Here is a 21577-nt window from a genome sequence, read left to right on the forward strand (position 1 = left end):
TTGGAGGAACAGCGAGGAGGTCCGGGTGGCTGGATTAACGAAGTAACTATTCACCAGATATTTATGACACTAGTGAGAACTATAGGTGACAAAATTATAGGTACACTAAAACTTTACATCCACATATGCATTGGAGAAAGAAAAATGCTAATAATGCTAATAATGCTAATTGCTGGGTTGTTTATATGATGGGATTATGGAGAGCCTTTTTGTTTGTTTGACCATGTTGGTTCCATAGTTCTATATTGGACCTGAGAAGCCTCTGTCCCCACTTTAAAGATGAGGCAATCACGGCCACAAGGGATTTTAAGTAAATAGCCCAAATGTCTAGCAAACAGTGGAGTCAGGGTTTGACTCTGGGACACTTGCTGAATCCTTCGGTTTTCTGAGTTCTGTCATTGGACCCAAGAGGGTCTGCAACCTCCCTACTCCTAAAGCTGCCTGCTAAATTTTGCAACCCCCGTAACTTCAGGCAAGTTAGTTAAGGGCTCTGTGCTTCTGTTTTCACATAATTCTCCCTGGTTAAAAAAACTGTTAGACCTGGGGCTTCACCCAAAAAATCTGTTGAATGATTAACAGCCATCTACTCACCTGGGCTGCCCAAGAGGATGAAGTGGGGGATCCAGGTGCTTACTCGATCTTACCTTGAGAGCATCTGCTTGAGCAAAGTAAGTGAGCGCCCCAATCTTCATGAGTACCCAGATGTCCATCATCTGTGCTGCAATGTGGCTGAGTGGGAGGGAGCTGACCACCGTCTCATGCTTTTCTGTCAGTTTAAAGTCCTTTGCCACTGCTCCTGCCATCCACGTGATCTGTAACATAAGGGACAATCCAAGATGTCTTATACTGACTTATGAAAAAGCAACACACACACGCACTCAGCCAGATTGCGGCACAGATGGTGGACATCTGGGTACCCGTAAAGATCGGGGCACTCATATACTTTAGGCTTAAGCAGATGCTGTCAAGGTAAGATCGAGTAAGGACCTGGGGCCCCCACTTCATCCTCTTGGGCAGCCCAGATGAGTAGATGGTTGTGAATCATTTGACAGATTTTTGGGGGGAAGCTCCAAAAATTTCGGGAGAATTATAGTTACTGACCCCCAGGTGTTACAATGATTCAACGACTTGATGTTTGTAAAGTATGCAAACAGTGTCTTGGTCATAGTAGGTGCTTTGTAAGTGTTTACTTAATTAACGTGTTTAGCTAAATATATTTAAAAGGGCCCTCCAGGCTGGGCATGGTCACTCACACCTATAATCCTAGCACTTTGGGAGGCTGAGGCGGGAGGTCGCTGGAGGCCAGGAGTTTGAGGCCAAGCTGGAAAACATAGTGAGTTCCCCTCTCTACAAAAAAAAAGTTAAAAAAAAAATTACCTGGATGTGGTGGTGTGTGCCTGCAGTCCCAGCTACTCAAGAGGCTGAGATGGGATGATCCCTTGAACCCAGGAGTTTGGGGCTGCATTGAGGTGTGATCACACCACTGCACTCCAGTCTGGGTGACAGAGTGAGGCCCTGTCTGAAAAATAAATAAATAAAAATTTAAAAATAAAATGGCCCTTCTATGAGGGCGAGGCACCTTGGATTGTCCCTTATGTTACAGATCACGTGGATGGCAGGAGCAGTGGCAAAGGACTTTAAACTGACAGAAAAGCATGAGACGGTGGTCAGCTACCTCCCACTCAGCCACATTGCAGCACAGATGATGGACATCTGGGTACCCATAAAGATTGGGGCGCTCACATACTTTGCTCAAGCAGATGCTCTCAAGGTAAGATCGAGTAAGGACCTGGGGCTCCCACTTCATCCTCTTGGGCAGCCCAGGTGAGTAGATAGTTGTTAATCATTCAACAGATTTTCTGGGTGAGGCCCCAGGTCTAACCGTTTTTCCTCTGCCCTCATCTTAATGCTCTATTTAGAAGCATTAAAAACAAGACCAGGCACAGTGGCTCATGCCTGTATTCCCAGCACTCCGGGAGGCCGAGGCAGGCAGATTGCTTGAGCTCAGGAGTTGAGACCAGCCTGAGCAAGATGGCGAAACCCCATCTCTACAAAAACCAATAATAATAACAGTAAATTTTTCTTAAAAAAAAAACACCTGACCAAATAAAACAACTTTTTTTTTTTTTTTTTAAACCAACTGGCTACATTCTCCTAGTTTTTATCTTTATCCAAGTGAGGGCATCTATGTATGGTTATGTAGATTGAACACTGAACAACACAAGACAAAGATGTACTTGGTATTGAAAGTAAAATATGTGTATGTGTGTGTGTGTGTTTTTATAAGTCGGTATTCCAAAATCTAAAAAGCTCCAAAAAAACAGGAGCTTTTGGCAGCAAAGTCGGATCTGAATTCATACGATGTTGTTTGTGGTCTTCATTTTATTCCACTTGCTGGGATTATGCATATATTTGAGTGTAGAACTTTTATACCACCTTTTCTTGACTTTAAGTATTATCTTTGCCTTTCTACTGTGGTGAGGATTTCACTCCCTTCCTCTCCCGTCTCCTCATTTCTCCTTCCCCATTCTCTCAATATAAATTATTCTTAGTTAACTGAGCCAAGTAGTTTATTATATGATAACATTTCCTGTTTGGTACAACTTTTTGTTTTTCCCAGAATTAATAGTTGCCTTTCTTTTCCAATTTGGTGAAGTTTTTGCATATATGTCCAGTTGCTCCATCTGATCTGTCACATGCTTATCAATATTCTCCAAATGTTCACATATTCATTGCATTATTATTATTATTATTTGAGATGGAATCTTGCTCTGTTGCTTGGGCTGGAGTGCAGTGCCATGATCTTGGCTCACTGCAACCTCTGCCTTCCAGTTTCAAGCAATTCTCGTGCCTCAGCCTCCCAAGTAGCTGGAACTGCAGGCCTGTGCCACCATGCCTGGATAATTTTTGTATTTTTAGTAGAGATGGGGTTTCACAATTTTGGCCAGACTGATCTCGAACTCCTGACCGCAGGTGAGCCTTGGCCTCCCAAAGTGCTGGGATTACAGGCATGAGCCACTGCACCCAGCTTCATTGCATTATTCTTTTCCTCCATCCTTCTGCACTTAGCTGGACTGTTGTTTTAGGTTGTCCTAGGCTGGGTATCCTAGAAGCAAAATCTGAGTTGGAGATCTTTGTGATTTATCAATGGGGAGCTCTCAGGTGAAAACCAAAAGGAAGTAAGGAGAGAAGGATAGGCTGGGAGAAAAAACAAGAAAGGACATACATTCAGCTGGATTGTAACTTCAGACTGATCCCATAGGAAGCTCTGAGGCATGAATGACACTAGAGTTGTTCCACTTTGAGGCAAGGAGGCTGTGCTTTTGTATCCCCAACTCAGATAGTCATTGGCTGTGGGCTCAGGCACCCACATGGGATAGGGAGCATAACTTCCCAGTTATTTCTAAGTAAGGGCTGTTTTCTGGAAAAGAGAGAACTGTGGGCCACTAGAGATGTGATAGGACATCAACAGCATCTTCTACAAGCTGCCATACAGGGATACACCTTCTCCCCACTCCTGGGTTGGATCCCCTGTTTTCTGGGGTCTTTGCCTTTTTTTGGATTATTCCTTGATTTAGCTGGAAATCATTCATTGGTAGGTTTTGCAAAGTAGTTATGTGAGAGAACACTTTGATTTCTTTTTAAAATACTGTTTTCATTTTTTTTAGAGACAAGGTCGTGCTCTGTCACCCAGCCTGGAATGCAGTGGCACGATCATAGCTTACTGCAGTCTTAAATTCCTGGGCTCAAGGGATCCTCCCATCTCAGCCTCCCCTGTCGCCAGGACTACAGGCATATGCCACCATGCCTGACTAATTTGTTTTACAGTGATTTCCTACATGTCTGGACTTTGCAAACAGAGCCAGAAAAGAACTCTGACATTTTCCTCAAGCTACATTCTCTGAATTAGTTTCCTGTTAATGCCACAACAAAGGAACAGAAACTTAGTGACTTAAAACAACATTTATTTAGAGACAGAGTCTCGTTTTGTCGCACAGGCTGGAGTGCGGTGGCAGTGGCGTGATCTCAGCTCACTGCAATCTCCGCCTACGAGTTAAGCGATTCTCGTGCCTTAGCCTCCCAAGCCGGGATTACAGGTATGCACCACCATGCCCAGCTAATTTTTGTATTTTTAATAGAGATGGGATTTCACCATGTTGGCAAGGCTGGTCTTGAACTCCTGACCTGAAGTGACCCACCTGCCTCAGCCTCCCAAAGTGCTGGGATTACAGGCGTGATCAAATGTGCCTGGCCCATTTATTATCTTATAGTTCTGGTGGTCAGAAGTCTGAAAATGGGTCTCATTGGGCTAAAATCAATACATCATCAGGGCTGCATTCACTCTAGAGGTTCTTGGGGAAGAATCCATTTCCTTGCCTTTTCCAGCTTCTAGAGGCCACCTATGTTCCTTATCTCAGGGCCCCTTCCTCCATCTTCACAGCCAGCAGGGCAACTTCTTCCCCTCTCTGACTCTGACTCTCCTGCCTCCCTCTTGTAAGGACCCTGTGATGACACTGGGCCACCCAGATCATCCAGGATGATCTCCCATCTCAAGATTCTTTTTTTTTTTTTTTGAGACGGAGTCTCGCTCTGTCGCCCAGGCTGGAGTGCAGTGGCGCGATCTCGGCTCACTGCAAGCTCCGCCTCCCGGGTTCACGCCATTCTCCTGCCTCAGCCTCCCGAGTAGCTGGGACTACAGGCGCCCACAACCGCGCCCGGCTAATTTTTTGTATTTTTAGTAGAGACGGGGTTTCACCGTGGTCTCGATCTCCTGACCTTGTGATCCGCCCGCCTCGGCCTCCCAAAGTGCTGGGATTACAGGCGTGAGCCACCGCGCCCGGCATCTCAAGATTCTTAACTTAATCCCATCTACAAAGTCCTTTTTACCATGAAAGATTATACATTCACAGGTCCCAGGGGTTAGAACGTGGACATCTTTAGGGGGCCATTATTTTGCCTCCCACACTCTCCATCAAGCAGGCTAAATCTTAGGGCCTTTGTACATGCTTCTAGAAGGTTCTTGCTCTTGTTCTTTGCAGGGCTGACTCTTCTTTGTCACTTAGCTCTCTGCTAAATATTTCCTTGGGCCCTCTCGATCCCTCTCACATGCCCCATGCTCAGTGCCTGAGATGTGTTAGGTCTTCAATACATTATTTCCTTTCTTGGCTGAATACATAATACATACACATTTACCTACAGGACCTGAGAAGTTCCCATTTTCCCACATCCTTACCAACTCCTAATATTGTCAGAATGTTTAAAACTTGTCAATCTGAATAGAGACAAAAGTGTCTTAATATTTTCAGAAATTTCCAGACTGTTTTCTAAAGTAAGTGCACCAGAAGTGTGCAAAGGTTAGTTTCTCTACATCTTCACTAATGCATGTTATTATTATTATTTTTTTAATTATTATTGCCATTCTAATTTATTATTTTATCATTTTTATTATTTTATTATTTTGCCTTTTTTATTATTGCCATTTTAATTTGCATTTCCTTGATGATTAATGATAGTGAGCATCTCTTCATGTGTTTATTGACCTTTTACACATCTTCTTTGGAAAAAGAAATCTGTTCAAATAGTTTGCCCATTTACAAATTTGGTTGCTCTTTCTGTGCTAGCATGACTAGTAAAAAGAAAAGTAAAAGCCGGGCGCAGTGGCTCATGCCTGTAATCCCAGCACTTTGGAAGGCCAAGGCAGGCAGATTGCTTCAGGTCAAGAGTTCAAGACCAGCCTGGCCAACATGATGAAATTCTGTCTCCTCTGTCTCTATTAAAAAAAAAAAAAAAAATTAGCCAGGTTTGGTGGCATGCATTTGTAATCCCAGCTACTCAGGAGGCTGAGACAGGAGAATAGCTTGAACCTGGGAGGCAAAGGCTGCAGTGAGCTGAGATGGTGCCACTGGACTCCAGCCTGGGTGACAGAGGGAGACTCTGTCAAAAAAAAAAAAAAAAAAAAAAAAGTAAAGAAAGAAAGAAAGGAAAGAAAAGGAAGGAAGGAAGGAAGGAAGGAAGGAAGGAAGGAAGGAAGGAAGGAAGGAAGGAGGGACGGAAAGAAAGAAGAAAGAAAGAAAAAGAAAGAAAGAAAAGAAAGAGAGAGAGAGGAAGGAAAAGAAGAGAAGAGAAAAGAAAAGAAAATTTAAAATGAAAAAAAAAGAATTGGCTGCACATCTAATCTTTTCTTTTTTTGAGACAAAGTCTTGCTCTGTCGCCCAGGCTGGAGTGCAGTGGCGCGATCTCAGCTCACTACAAGCTCCGCCTCCCAGGTTCACACCATTCTGTTGCCTCAGCCTCCCGAGTAGCTGGGACTACAGGTGCCTGCCACCATGCCCAGCTAATTTTTTTGTATTTTTAGTAGAGATGGGGTTTCACCATGTTAGCCAGGATGGTCTTGATCTCCTGACCTTGTGATCCGCCCGCCTCGGCCTCCCAAAGTGCTGGGATTACAGGTGTGAGCCACTGCACCTGGCCTGCATATCTAATCTTATTGTTGAGTGTTAAGGGTTCTTTATATATTCTGGTTACAAATCCTTTACCAAATTTGTGGTTTGCAAATACTTTCTCCCAGTTCTATGGCTTGTTGTTTCCTCAATAATCTTTTGAAGAGGAAAAAAGTTCAAGTTGGATGAAGTTTGATTTATCTATTTTCTTTTATGCTTTTGGTATCATATCTAGGAAATCTTTGCCTACTCTAAAGACACAGAGATTTTCTTCTACGTTTTCTTCCAAAAGGCTTTTAGTTTGAGCTCTTACATTTAGGGATATAATACATTTTGAGGTAATTTTCATGTTTGGTGAGAAATAAGGCTCTAACCCTAAGTTTTGTGGAAGTGTTTGTTTGTTTTACTTCGTTTTGTATTTGAATAGTCTCCCCTCTCCACTAAATTGCCTTGGCATTTTGTTGAAAATCAATTGATCATAAATGTAAGGTTTTGTTTCTGGATCTTCTGTTTTGTTCCACTGATCTGCATTTCTGTCTTTATGCCAAAGCCACACTGACCTGATCACACTAGCTTGATAGCAGGATGGCTAAATTTTCCTGGTTTGCCTGGGACTTCCCCAGTTTTAAAATAGAAAGTTTCACATTTCAGATACTCCTGCAGTTCTGCAGTAAACCAGGATGGTTGTTCATCCTACTTTAGAATAAATTTTAAAATCAGGTAGTAAGTCCTCCAATTTTGTCTTTCTTTTCCAGAATTGCTTTGACTATTCTAGGTCCTCTGCATTTCTATATAAATTTTAAAGTCGGCTTGTCAATTTGTATTTAAAAACAAAACAAACAAACAAACAAAAACCTGCCTAGATTTTGATAGGGATTGCATTGAACCTATAGGTCTCTTTGGGGGAGAATCTTGCATCCTTTTTTAACAGTTGTACAACATTCCACTGCATGCTTGGACCACAGTTTCTTTAGCCAACCCCTTGTCATTGAACCCGTAAGCTGTTTCCATTCTGTTACAAAACAGTGTTGCAAAGAACATCTTGAATGTGTTTCTTTGTGTGCCTGAGTCTTTCCTTCAGCTGAATTCCTTCACCCACAGAAGTGAAGTTGACAGGTTGCATTTAAAATGTTAATAGTACTGTCATGTTACCTTCCAAAAATATCTTACCAGTTTATGCTTCTCATCAAATCCCTAGAGAGAGTGCAAAAATCTGATTGGCCAACCCAGCCAGTGGGTTGTCTCCTTTGGGCTGGGAGCCCTGCATAATCTGATCTGTGAAGGAATGTTCTCTTGGGCAGAGTTGGGTGGATCGGGAGAGATGGACATCCCTGGTGCACGGAAGGCCCTGCTGTGGCTAACCTAGCTTCGTTACGTACAGGGCACCTTGGTAAATACTCTACGGAAGGTAAAACCCACTATCTTCATGGGAGTGCCCCAGATTTGGGAGAAGATACATGAGACAGTGAAGAGAAATAGTGCCAAGTCCACAGGCTTGAAGAAGAAGGTGTTCGTGTGGGCAAGAAACATTGGCTTCAAGGTCAACTCAAAGAAGATGTTGGGGTAGGTGCAGCATCCAGAGGGCTGGGAGGATAGTTGGTGAGGAGGCTCAGCCTTCTCTACAGGGTCCCATCAGCCCCTTTCCACTTGATGGCATTCTTATTCACAGGAAATATAATACTCCCATGAGCTACCGCGTGGCTAAGACTCTCGTGTTCAGCAAAGTCAAGACGTCCCTTGGCTTGGATCACTGTCACTCTTTTATCAGTGGGGCTGTGCCTCTCAACCAAGAGACTGCTGAGTTCTTTCTAAGCTTGGACATACCTATAGGCGAGTTGTATGGGTTGAGTGAAAGCTCGGGACCCCACACAATATCCAACCAGAATAACTACAGGCTTCTAAGGTACCAGCCCCCGGGGCAGACCCCTGCTCCTCCCATAACATGGGGTCAAGAGGGGGAAGGTGGGTATATAGATGGGCCTCTGGGTTAAGAAGAATCCTGACGTGGTGTCTCCAGAATGATCCTCTTCTCCAGCCTCCAACTCCTAACTCTGCATGACCATGGGAAACCCTGGATGGTCAGAGAGCCCACAGACAAGGGGGATGGCTTTCTGAACATTCCATGGTCTCCCCATTTGTCATTTGTGAGTTCTGCCTCCAAGTTCACCGCCTGTGACCTCAGCACCTTTCATCCCCATGATCCCCCATCTCAAAACACCTCCATGGCCCATTCCTGGCTTTCTCCCAAGCTCAGCTTGCCCTAGGCTGCAAGGTTGAACCCAATGATAAGAAAACTTTAAGAATACCAAATTCAGGTCCAACTCCCCATCTGACAGCAGTCATAGTCATAGAATCTTCTGGTTGTGTCTCTCCCTGACTCCCTCCTTTTAGCATGGGTGAGGTTTGAAAAAAATCTTTTCATATATATGTTTATTTTTAAAAATTTATTTTAAAAATCTTTTTAGAGACAGGGTCTCACTTTGTTGCCTAGGCTGGAGTGCAATGGTACAATCATAGATCACTGCAACCTCAAACTTCTGGATTCAAGCATTCCTCCTGCCTCAGCCTCCCAACTAGCTGGGACTACAGGCATAAGCCTCCATGCTTGGCAATTTTGTAAAAATTTTTTTGTAGAGATGGGGTCTTGCTATGTTGCCCAGGCTGGCCTTGAACTCCTGGACTCAAGCAATCCTCAGTCTCCCAAAGCATTGGGATTACAGGCATGAACCACCATGCCCAGCCTTTTCATATACTTAAAAGTCATTTGTACTTCCTTTCCTATGAACTATCTGTCAATATTATCTGCCTGTTTTAAAAATTAGATTATTGGGCCCTTTATTATTGGTTTGTTGGCACTCTTTACATATTAGGAAAATCAGCCCTTTGTCTTTCATATGAGTTACAAATATTTTATTCCCTGGCTTGTCATTGGTATTCTGATTTTAGTTAAGATGTTTTTTACTCTGCAGAAATTTGTGGTCACAAATTTAGATGGTTGAACTTACCAATCTTTTCTTTTATGGCTTCTGGATTTTTCTACATACCTAAAAAAGTTTCAGTGGGGGAAATCATAAGGCAGCTCTTTGTACATTTTAAATTTCTCAGGTCTGTCTCCATTTTTTCTTTTGCTAACCGGGGCAATACCTACATTTAACCCTGGGACCACTGGCCTTGCTAACAGTTAATCAAAGAGATCTCAGCAACACAAGGAGAAAATATATCCTTTCCTGCATCCTAGAACTACCCTGGCCAATGCTATCTCTAGGGGGGGAAAAAAAAAAAAGTAAGAAGAAGAATCCAGATTTCAAATAGTGCTACTCTGTTTTATGAAAGTAACTTTTACCTCTAAAGAGATTGTAGTTGGTTGTCATACTTAAAATTAGCTGTCTGAATCACTGCAGAGAGGTCTACCTATCTGTTTTCTTAAAAATGAGGGGGTTTTTTCCCTATCCTTAAGCCAAAAGCATTTTTTTCTTTGCCGGCATATGTGGATATTTAAAAAAAAAAAACAAAAACAAAAAACAGCCTGAAATGCTGTTGGATTTTCTTTCGTTTTTTGTTTTCGTTTGTTTTATGAGATAGAGTCTTGCTCTGTTGCCCAGGCTGGAGTACAGTGGCGTGATCACTACTCACTGCAGCCTTGACCTCCTGGGCTCAGGTGATTCTCCCAGCTCAGCCTCCCAAGTAGCTGGGACCACAGGTATGCACCACCATGCCCAACTTTTATTTTTTATTATTTTTGTAGAGACGGGTCTCTGTATGTTGCCCAGGTTGGTCTTGAACTCCTGGGCTCAAGCAATACTCCCTCCTCGGCTTTCCAAAGTGTTAGGATTACAGGCGTGAGCCACCGCACCCGGCCACCGCTGGGTTTCCCGGTTCACAAAGCCTTTGGGAATCTGACACGCTGGATTAAACACTGCAGCAAACACCTCCTTCTGTGCACTCGGGTGCATATCCAGCCTGCTGTAGTTGAGCAGAGTATTAGGTACCTAGGCTGAAGATACAGGCAGAGCTGGGTGGCTGATTTTGTCTCTATGAGCCTCAGTTTCTCTGCTTCTGTCCCCTGGCAGCTGTGGCAAGATCTTGACTGGGTGCAAGAATATGCTGTTCCAGCAGAACAAGGATGGTATTGGGGAGATCTGCCTCTGGGGTAGGCACATCTTCATGGGCTACCTGGAAAGTGAGACTGAAACTACAGAGGCCATCGATGATGAAGGCTGGCTACACTCTGGGGATCTGGGCCAGCTGGACAGTCTGGGATTCCTCTATGTCACTGGCCGCATCAAAGGTACCAGGGGCTGAGTTCTTTGGGAATCTCCTGCAAGCAGGCCCTCCCTGAACATTTAAGGGCCCAGCGTACCAGCACAAAGGCCACCCCCAGTTCCTCATCTTCCAAGAGGAGCTGTGCAGAAACACCTCAGTCTGTACAACCCATCTCTATCCTCCTGTCCAACAAACGTTACCCCTTGGTCACTTGGTATCCCATGGTCCACCCTCAGGCGGATGGACCTGCAAAAGACAAGCCTTGAAGCCCGTTTCAGAATAGCACCAGCCCAGAGGAAAACTCAGTAAGAGAAGGATAAAGAAATTCCTTGTGACATCATTTTGGCACCTTGATCCAGCCATACCTGAAGCCAGGGACCTTTTGAACTTTTCCGTTATATTGAGCCAACAGTTTTACTAAAAAAAAGTAAACTCAAACTCATTCAAGCTGGCTCAAATGGGTTTGAGTAAAAAAGTGCCATTTTCTTCCTCAGCATTTTCAGAGGACAATAATCTACAGAGTTGTAAGGATTAAAGAAAGTATAGAACAAGGATAAGCCAATTTTTCCTGAAGAGCGCCCTTTAGCAAACATTTTTGGGTTCACAAAACGTGTCTCTGTTGCAGCTTCTCAACTCGGTGATTTGTAGCATAAAAACAGCTGTTGACAACACATAAAGAATGGGTGTGGCCAGCTGCCAATATGAATGTCATAATTTTTATGTGTCAAAAATATTCTTCTTTTGACTTCCAACAACTTAAAAATGTAAAATTCATTTTTAGCTTTTGGTCATACAAAATTGAATAGTGGCCTGGATTTGGCCACTATGGGCCATAGTTTGCCAAAACCTGATGGAGAACACAGTGCTTTTTTACTCAAACCCATTTAAGATGGGTTTAAATAGGTTTGGGGGGGGGGGAAAAAAAAAGCAAAACTGTTGACTCAACATAACTGAAAAGGTCAGTTGGCCAAAAGGTTAGCTGGCTTCAGGCATGGCTGGATCTGGGTGCCAAAATGAGGTCATAAGAAATTTTAAAATTCTTTTCTTGAGTTTTCCTCTGTGCTGCTACTGTTTTACTTTTGAGAGAGGGTCTCACTCTGTTGGCCAGGCTGGAATACAGTCTCCAATTATGACTCACTGTGGCCTCGACTTCCCAGGCTCAGGTGATTCTCCCACCTCAGCCTCCTGAGTAACTAGGATTATAGGCGCATGCCACCACACCCCACTATTTTTTTGCAGAGACCCGGTTTCACCATGTTGCCCAGGCTAGTCTAGCACTGTGGGCTCAAGTGATCTGCCCACCTCAGCCTCCCAAAGTGGCAGGATTATAGGTGTGAGTCACTCCCCCTGGCCACTAGTGTTCTTTTTTATTTTGTTTTGTTTTGTTTTTTTGAGATGGTGTTTCACTTTTGTTATCCAGGCTGGAGTGCGGTGGCACAATCTTGGCTCACTGCAACCTCTGCCTCCCAGGTTCAAGTGATTCTCCTGCCTCAGCCTCCCGAGTAGCTGGGATTACAGGCACACACCACCAAACCTGGCTAATTTTTGTATATTTAGTAGAGACGAGGTTTCACCATGTTGGCCAGGCTGGTCTCGAACTCCTGACCTCAGGTGATCCACCCGCCGCAGCCTCCCAAAGTGTTGGGATTACAGGTGTGAGCCACTGTGCCTGGCTGTTGCTTTTTTTTTTTTTTTTCCTGAGATGGAGTCTCCCACTGTCGCCCAGGCTGGAGTGCAGTGGTGCGATCTCGGCTCACTGCAACCTCTGCCTCCTGGCTTCAAGAGATTCTCCTGCCTCAACCTCGCAAGTAGCTGGGATTACAGGCGCACGCCACCACACACGGCTAATTTTTGTATTTTTAGTAGCGACGGGGTTCCACTATGTTGGCCAGGCTGGTCTCAAACTCCTGACCTGGTGATCCGCCCACCTCGGCCTCCCAAAGGCTATTCTTAAATAAACTTTGCCATCTGGTAGCAAGAAAGCTACCAACAGTCTAGGCTGACCTCTAACCCCGCAAGGGGACTAGAGTGTATCATTCTCAATGTTTTCAGCGTTTTAGGCCTCTCATTGGATCCTCGAGTCAAGATATGTCTCACTGTAAGGGGTGAAATATGCTGATTGGTCAGAGCTGGTCACATGCTCACCCCTGCAGTCCAACCCACCCAAACCACATTAAAAAGTGAAGAGTAGTTCCCACTCAGTACTCTTACCCCAAGAAGGCGTTACACACTTACGTCCATTTCATGGTCATATTTATTCTTACTGCTATTAATGACCACAGTAAAGGTGACTTTGTGAGTCTCTGGGACAAGGGAGAACGAGTTTGAGTGGGTGGGACAGAAAGAGGGAAGCATCTTAGGATGAAAGAACAAATGACCAGTGGGTCTGGGGCAGGAGGAGACGCTGTTGAAGAATCTGAGAGACTAAGGGAGATTCTTGCAGAGTTTGCCAAAATTAGGGTTACTACACATGTCCCTGGGGCTAAGACTGGAATTACATTACATTCTGAAGGGGTTACTAAGTGACTAGGAGGCAACAGACAGGCAAGGTGTGGCCAAAAAGGCTTCACTATCTTTCAAGGAAGACATATTGGAAGAACCTAAAACCAGGGCATGGTGGACCAGGAGATAGGAAATGAATTATTAAGATGCTGTCCAAGTGGAAGTCACAACTTTGGACACTTGATGATAATTAAAAGTGGGTGGGGGAAGAGGGCCAGGTCCTCCTGTGCTTCTGGGGCTTTCTGGGTGAGTGTTGGCCATGCCAGCAGCTGCCCTTCTGATCTCCAAGGGGCTGGGGGTTCCACGTTGTCATGGCTGGACGTGTACCAAGTCAAGCTCTGTTCCAGAAATCCTTATCACTGCTGGTGGTGAAAACGTGCCCCCCATTCCCGTTGAGACCTTGGTTAAGAAGAAGATCCCCATCATCAGTAACGCCATGTTAGTAGGAGATAAACTGAAGTTTCTGAGCATGTTGCTGACGCTGAAGGTAACATGGGTTTTCTGTCATTGGGGGAAGTCTCTGCAGCCGCTCTTACGTTCCCTGGCCCCACCCCAGGGTCAAGAGGATGCAGCTGTGGGTTCAAGACCCACTTCTTGGTCTGTGGGCCTGGGGAGGGGTGCTGGTCAAGGAGTATGTGTGGTGACAGAGGTGTCCGGGGGCAGTGTGAGATGAATCAGATGAGCGGAGAACCTCTGGACAAGCTGAACTTGGAGGCCATCAACTTCTGCCGGGGTCTGGGAAGCCAGGCATCCACCGTGACTGAGATTGTGAAGCAGCAAGACCCCCTGGTCTACAAGGCCATCCAGCAAGGCATCAATGCTGTGAACCAGGAAGCCATGAACAATACACAGAAGATTCAAAAGTGGGTCATCTTGGAGAAGGACTTTTCCATCTATGGTGGAGAGCTAGGTGAGTGGCCATGACGTTTGGAGACTGGTCCCTTGTTAGCATCCGGGACTGTGTGGGCTCTGAAGAGACGGGTCCTTTTCTGAAGGTCAGAGGATCTATGAGACCAGCCAGGGACCAGGAGAGGGATGCTGCCACCTCTAGCTAACTGGTCCCCAGCTCCTCATCTTGGAAATAAAATCCAAACTCCTTACTATAGCTCTACACAATCTCTCTCCTGCTGACCTTTCATTCACTCTGCACCAACTCTATGGGCTTTCTTGATGTTCCTGCAGCTCTCTGGGCTTTGTCCAACTGTAAGGCCTTTGCACTTGCCAGTCTGCCTCCCTGGTAATACCCTTCCCCCTCAATTCCTTGCCTGGATGGCTCCTTCTCATGGTCCAGGTCTCACCCTACAGGCCTCTTCCTCCTCAGAGCAGCCTTGTTACAGGACCACCAGGTTTGTATGCCCACTGCACACTAATATACCAATACACTGAGACAGCAAGGGATGCAGCAAAGACAGAGTTTAATTATGGCCAGGCACAGTGACTCACACATGTAATCCCAACACTTTGGGAGGCTGAGGTGGGCAGACTGCTTGAGCCCAGGAGTTTGAGACCAACCTGGGCAACATGGTGAAATACTATTTCTACAAAAAAATACAAAAATTAGCTGGATATGGTGGCATGTGCCCAGCTACTCAGGAGGCTGAGAGGATCACTTGAGCCCGGGGAGGTCAAGGCTGCAGTGAGCCACAATCATGCCACTGCACTCCAGCCTAAGCAATGGAGACCCTGTCTCAAAAACAAAAAATCAAACAACAAAAATAAAAATAAAAAAGGAAATTAAATTCCCTTGCAGGGAAGCCAACTGAGATGGAAAGAACCCTCAAATCTCTCTTTGAGGAATTCTGGGCTGGGGTTTTAAGGGGATCTTTGGGGGTGAAGGGCTGGAAAATTAGAGTCATTGATTGGTTCGGGTAAGGGGGATGAAATCATCTGGATGTGGAAGCTGCATTCTTTGGTAATTCAGCTCCTGTGGGGTCCTTCAGATCAGTGGGCATCAGTAGTTTCACTGGTATGCAGGACTTGAAAAGATATCTCAAATGGAAAACTTAACCTTTCACAATGCTTAATATGTTATCTGTAGAACAGTTAAGGGGAACTATATCTTGTGACTGGGTTTTTTTTGTGTGTGTGATTCTGGGGCAATAGGCAGATAGCTAGCTATGAGGAAGGGGTCAGAGAGCAAACTGACTTAATGATGAATGTTGAGTGTGTTGTAAGTATGGCTGATTTTAGTTTCTCCCCCTCCCTTCTTCTCTGATTAATATTATAAAGTTTTTAGGAATGGTTTCAGCCTTCCCTGACCATGCTGGCTTAAGTGGCTTGCCATTGTCCTTAATATTTCACCCTGTAGCTCACTGTCACCCCCATTATACCACCTTGTCTTCTTTAAAGCATCAGAACATGAAATTATTCTCTGTATGAGTCTTATTTTTGCCTCTCTTTCCCTATGAAGGAAGGGCTCACTCCAGAGTGGGGATACTGGATTCTACCAATGTACTTTCATTTGGGAGTTTGCTGTCAGTGCTTGGCTGTAATCTGACGGTGTGGATGGAAGAGTCAGAGCAAGCATGTGGCATTGAACAACCTGGGTTGAAATCCTGTCCCCTCTACACAGGGAAGTGACTTGTCCTACTGAGCCTTGTTTTTTGTTTGTTTTGAGACAGTCTCGCTCTGTTACCCAGGTTGGAGTACAATGGCATGATCACGACTTGCCGCTGCAGCCTTGAACTCCCAGGCTCAAGCAATCCTCCCACCTCAGCTTCCTGAGTAGCTGGGACGAGTGTGCTCCACCACGTGTGGCTATTTTCTTTTTGTTTTGTAGAGATGGTGTTTTGCCGTGTTGTCCAGGCTGGTGGTCTTCTCAACTATAAGCTGAAAAACAGTCCTTGTGGGGTTGCTTGAGACACGCAGAGAGGTCATCAATGCCCCTGGTGACTCAGAGGCTTTCAACGAAAGTCCTGGGCTGAGGGAGCAGACAACTCCCAATTTGAGTCTTGATTCTGCCATGCACTTGCTGGCTGACCTCAGAGGAACTGGTCCTCTCTATGTTCCAGTTTCCTCACCTGTAAAATGGGGATGGGGCATGGTTTGAGATGATGATATCCCTCCTCCATTGGGTACACAGTCCACATCAGGCACAGAATGCAGCGTGCTCTTCACCTTCCACCTCACAGAATCCTCACCACAGCTGAAGGACCACATGGAAGTTTTATCATCCCCATACAGATGGCAAAAGTTACACACCCTGAAAGTCAATGGCACAGCCAGCCACCCAGCCTAGCCCGAGGCATGGGACTCTGTTGCCTGGTCATGCATGGGTGTATGGAATTTTCTTTTATCTCCGTAACTCAATTGATTTCTCCTTTCTCAATAGGTCCAACGATGAAACTTAAGAGACATTTTGTAGCCCAGAAATACAAAAAACAAATTGATCTCATGTACCACCGACAGCTTTGATGGAGCTGCTGTCACCTGTTCTGATGGTGAGATTCAGTTGCTTGGCTTTGCTGGGCTATGCATTCAGAGTCCAAGAGAGGGCTCCACTGTGTGGCAGGCAGATCTGTGATTGGAATTGCAGAACACACAGACACAGACACACACAGTTGCAGTGGGTTCTGAGCAGCAGGCTTCAACTCATACCAGGGTCATGGTAGGGTATGTAAACTCCTTCAACTAGCCACCAATGATGTAAGCTGTGCTTCCCGCCTTTTCTATTTGTTTCTAGAAAGTAGGAGGCAATAAATCCCAAATGTCTCTTTGGGTCTTATTTGGAGAAGGCCTTTTGTCAGAAACTTTAGTGGAGAAAGTTCTACTTGCCAGGAATCCAAGGAATGAGGTGTGTTGGCCCATTACACAGATTAATAAGGGATGGAGGCTTGAACTTTCACTACCCACCATTTCTCCTCTCCTCTCCTCTCCCCAAGGCATGTGCAGAGGGAGCCTCCATGACACCATGAATCACTGATAGTTTTGTTTGTTTTCTTCACTAGATGCACAATGCAGGCAGAAAGTAGAATGCATCTTCAATTGTCCTATAGGCTGCCTGTAACCTTCTCCTGGGCAAATTGTTCTAATGCCACCAGCCAACCCATGTTTTAGTTTGCTGGGGCTACATAACAAAGTACCACAGACTGGAGGGCTTAAACAACATAAATGTATTGTCTCACAGATCTGCATGCTAAAACTGTGAGATTGAGAGGCTGATTGGCTTGGTTCCTTCTGAGGGCTGTGAGGGGAGGATCCATTCCAGACCTCTCTCCTTGGCTTGCTGATGGCTGTCTTCTCTCTGTGTCTTCACATCATCTTCCCTGTGGGTGTCTCTGTGTTCAAATTTCCCTTTTATAAGGACAGGTTAATAAGATTAGGGCTCACCCTAATGACCTCATTTTAACTTCTGTAATGATCCTGTTTCCAAAGAAGTTATATCCTGAGGTACTAAAGGTTAGGACTTCAACACGTGAACTGTGGAGGGGTACAACTCAGCCTGTGACTCATCACATCCATTGTCCTTTGTTCAGTGTTAACTGGTTTAACCCTTCTGTACCTTCATGTGTCGATGTCTTGTGGGTGGGCCCAGCAGTTCAACGTACCACATTCATAATTCTTCATCTTTCGTGAGATTTCCAATTTCACTTTCCAGTTGAATGAGAAACCATTGGACATTGATGCGGGAGTGAGAGATGGACCCTCTTATACCAGTGCTGTCCAATATGGCAGCCACTGGCCACAATGTGGCCTGTCCAAACCAAGATGTGCTGTAATACATAAAACACACACTGGGCTTCAAAAGCTCAGCACTATATATATATTTATAATATATATATTATACATATTATATATATATAAATAAAATATCAGTATTTTAAAATTTTGATTACATGTTGAGATGATATTCTGGAATACTGGGTTACATAAAATATTTATTATTAAAAGTACTTTTACCAGTTTTAAATTTTTATTTACTTTTTAGAGACAGGATCTTGCTCTGTTGCTCAGGCTAGAGTGCAGTGGTACATTCGTACCCAGTGTTTTAAATGTTTTTGTGGGGATAAGGTCTTTCTATGTTGCCCAGGTTGGTCGCAAACTCCAGGCCTCAAGCGACCCTCCTGCTTCAGCATCACAAAGTGCTGTGATTACAGGTGTGAGCCATTGTGCCTGGCCAAGTTCCTTTTTTAAAAATGTGGCTGCTAGGAGAATGGCGTGAACCCGGGAGGTGGAGCTTGCAGTGAGCTGAGATTGCGTCACTGCACTCCAGCCTGGGAGACAGAGCGAGACTCTGTCTCAAAAAATATAAATAAGAATGTTTAAAAAGTGGCTGCTATATATTATTAAATTGCATAGGTGGCTCCAGTAATGTTTCTTTTGGATAGTGCCACTCTAAAGTTCATTGTGGGGAGATTTTGGGTGATGGCCAATTTATAAATGGATCAATTCACTGGGGAATATTTTCATCATATGGTGACTGTGGGATCTTGGAGACTGAATGCACATATTACGAGAATCCCCCAGTGATAACTTGTGTTTCTCCTCTTTGCAGCCTTCGGCAGGAAGACCTCATTGCAATAAGTGAAATGCTGCTCTGGGTAGAAGCTCTTCCTGCTGTTTTTAAGGAGCCACATTCCTCCTTGGTCAGTTTCTTGATTGTTCGTCTGTTGAAGAGGTGCTCCCTAGAAGAACCTGCCATACGTTTCAAAGCATGAAAATCATCGCAGATCTTTCTACGGACCTTCAAGTTATGACCCCAGGGAAGCCTTACTGGGAAGTCTACCAAGAGCTGCCTGATTTGGAAGAAAGATCTGAACTTGTGGGTTCCCATTTGATTTTTTTTTTCTCCTCAGGGGACTTAAAGAGACATTAGAAAGAAAAAGCCTTCACAGATTTGAAGAACTGGGCCCCCAAATGAACTCACCTGCCTGGAAGCAACTGGGTAACCCTTCCAATAAGTTCTGATAATAAAGCACTTCAGGGCCCCATGTCTTGATTTTTGGCTTGACACAAATACTTCGTCCTTTATTTAGTGTGATGGGGAGGGACTTGGCCTCTGAAATCGGTTCTGGGTTCAGACTGTGACCAGATGTGATTTCAACTGTCTGAGGCTCAGAGATTTTAAATCTGGAAAGTAGATCCCCATCTCGGAGGGTGGCCACGGAAGTTCATGGAGATGATGTACAGGGAATGCAGTGTCTGACTCCAGAAAGTCCTCGGTATGAGTTAATGGTTATCATCAACACAGTCAGTCTTGGTTAACTCAGGAGTCAAGGTATGACTCTTGACTAATTCCATCATTAGGGAGGAGTTTTGCTGTTGTGGTAAAATTCAATAAGAACAACTGAAAGAAGATAGTTTATTCCTCTCCCATCCAACAGTCCGTTAAAAGCAGACCAGACCTGAAACGGCATATTCATAGTGTGTCCCTGAAATATTAGTAGGGAGAGTGGGAGAGGGAACATCTCCCAGGCTGGAGAGAAACAGCTTATCAGGAGCAACAAAACTCCCAATGTCTCTTAAGGTTCTAGATACTGATCAGAGGCAGGCCAGAGACCCTTTTGAGTTCCATTTTTGAAATACACCAGAAATTTAAAATGGCATTCTCCTTGCAAAAAAAAAAAAAAAAATTAACGCAATGCAGATAAGGCTAATGTCAACTTTGAGTGCTGTATTAGGCCATTCTTGCACTGCTATAAAAGAAATACCTGAGATGGGGTCATTTATAAAGAAAAGAGGCTTAATTAATTAGCTCATGGTTCTACAGTCTTTACAGAAAGTATGGTGCTGGTGCCTGTTCAGCTTCTGGTGAAGCCTCAGGGAGCTCGCAATCATGGCAGAGGGCAAAAGGGGAGCAGGCATGTCTCGTGGCGAAAGCAGGAGCAAGCCAGAGGGAGTGCCACACATTTTTAAATGACCACATCTTTCCAGAACGCACTATCGTGAAGACAGCCCCAAGCCATGAGGGATCTGGCCCCCGCCGTGACCCAAACACCTCCACCAGGCCCCACCTCCAGCACTGGGGATTACAGTGCAACATGAGATTTGGGCAGGGACAAATATCCAAACCACATCAATGGCCCTCCTCAACTATTTGGTAGGCTTTTACTTTTTAATAAGTTAGTACAGTTGGTCCTCATTATTTGCCGATTCCGTATTTGCAAATTCGCCTCACCGCTAAAATTTGCTTGTAAACTCCAAATCAATATTTATGGCACTTTAGAAGTCATTCCAGGACATACACAGGAGTGAAAAATTTGAGTGGCCGACTGTACATTCCCATCTGAGGTTGAACAAGGCGATGCTCTGGCCTCTTGTTTCAGCTGTCACACTGTAAACAGTACCCTTTCTGAGGTATATCTCACGCCACATTTTCTGCATTTTCATGTTTCTGTTAGTAAACCTTTTTGAGTTTTTTTAAAAATAGAGCCAGGGCCTCAGTCTGTCACCCAGGCTGGAGTGCACCGGTGTGATCTCAGCTCACTGTAACTTCAAATTCCTGGGCTCGAGGGATCCTCTCCTGTCTTGGCCTCCTAAAGCACTGGGGTTACAGGTATGAGCCACTGAAATCAGCCAAACCCTTCTGATTTTATCCATGACTATACTGTACAATTTTGGGTCAATATAATTCTGTTTTATAGCTTGTTTCTACTGTCCATGTGATCTCCCCACTTTTAGGTTTTCTAGGTAGTTAATGTTGGTATATGGAAAAGCTGTTGATTTTTGTATGTTAATATTATATTTAGACACCCCACTGCTAACCTATTTCTCAAAATGTGTAAGCTTTTTACAGAGATGTGCATATCTTTTGCAAATATTTTTTCACTTCCTTTTCAATGTTGATTCCTCCTCAAGGAAATACAAATGGTTGATTATGTCAAGTGAGGGAAGCTCAAATACAGGAGAGGAATGTATGTGTTTTCTATAATGATTCTCACCCTGGTCTCACTGTTCTCTTAATGTTCTCTCAATGTTTTTTGAGAAACGACAAGAATCTGCTATCGTCAGGAAGGCTTTTAAAATTTAACTGTGGTAAAATATACGTAACATAAAATGTGTCGTTTTAACCCTTTGTTATTACACAGTTCAGTGGCATTAAGCACATTCACATCGTAGTACAACCATCAACACGACACATTTCTAGAAGTTGCATCTTTTCAAACAGAAACTTTGGATCCATCAAACAATTCCCCGTTTCCCCTTCCCCTGAAAGCTATCATTCTACTTTCTGTCTCTTGAATTTTACTACTTTAAGCACCTTAAAAGTAAAATTGTAGGCTGGGTGCGGTGGTTCATGCCTGTAATCCCAGCACTCTGGGAGGCCGAGGAGGGTGGATCACGAGGTCAGGAGTTCGAGACCAGCCTGGCCAATATGGTGAAACCCTGTCTCTACTAAAAATACAAAAATTAGCCGGACGTGGTGGCGTGCG

The 21577-nt window shown here is 44.5% G+C and overlaps 2 protein-coding genes across 9 annotated transcripts in view; one reads left to right on the forward strand and one right to left on the reverse strand.

Moving 5' to 3' along the window:
* LOC105487087 (acyl-CoA synthetase bubblegum family member 2) overlaps positions 1-19135 on the forward strand; it is a 70976-nt gene extending 51841 nt beyond the window's left edge. For 6 of the 7 annotated variants that reach the window (XM_071086328.1, XM_071086329.1, XM_071086331.1 and 3 more), the window contains 8 exons: positions 1604-1771; positions 7822-8003; positions 8110-8343; positions 10511-10728; positions 13553-13692; positions 13869-14115; positions 16537-16645; positions 18700-19135. In XM_071086328.1, coding sequence (XP_070942429.1) covers positions 1604-1771; positions 7822-8003; positions 8110-8343; positions 10511-10728; positions 13553-13692; positions 13869-14115; positions 16537-16619 — 1272 coding nt within the window. In that variant the 3' untranslated portion in view covers positions 16620-16645; positions 18700-19135. The remainder of the gene's footprint in view (positions 1-1603; positions 1772-7821; positions 8004-8109; positions 8344-10510; positions 10729-13552; positions 13693-13868; positions 14116-16536; positions 16646-18699) is intronic. The other variant, XM_071086334.1, reaches the window with a different exon arrangement.
* The window catches only part of LOC105484754 (regulatory factor X2), a 201719-nt gene that overhangs the window by 176372 nt on the left and 3770 nt on the right, over positions 1-21577 (reverse strand). For both annotated transcript variants that reach the window (XM_071086326.1, XM_071086325.1), the window contains one exon: positions 645-812. The gene's annotated coding sequence lies outside the window, so the exon portion shown is untranslated. Of the gene's footprint in view, positions 1-644; positions 813-21577 lie in introns of those variants that run through there.

Source organism: Macaca nemestrina, chromosome 20 (genome assembly GCF_043159975.1).
Source record: "Macaca nemestrina isolate mMacNem1 chromosome 20, mMacNem.hap1, whole genome shotgun sequence".
Taxonomy (NCBI): Eukaryota; Metazoa; Chordata; class Mammalia; order Primates; family Cercopithecidae; genus Macaca; species Macaca nemestrina.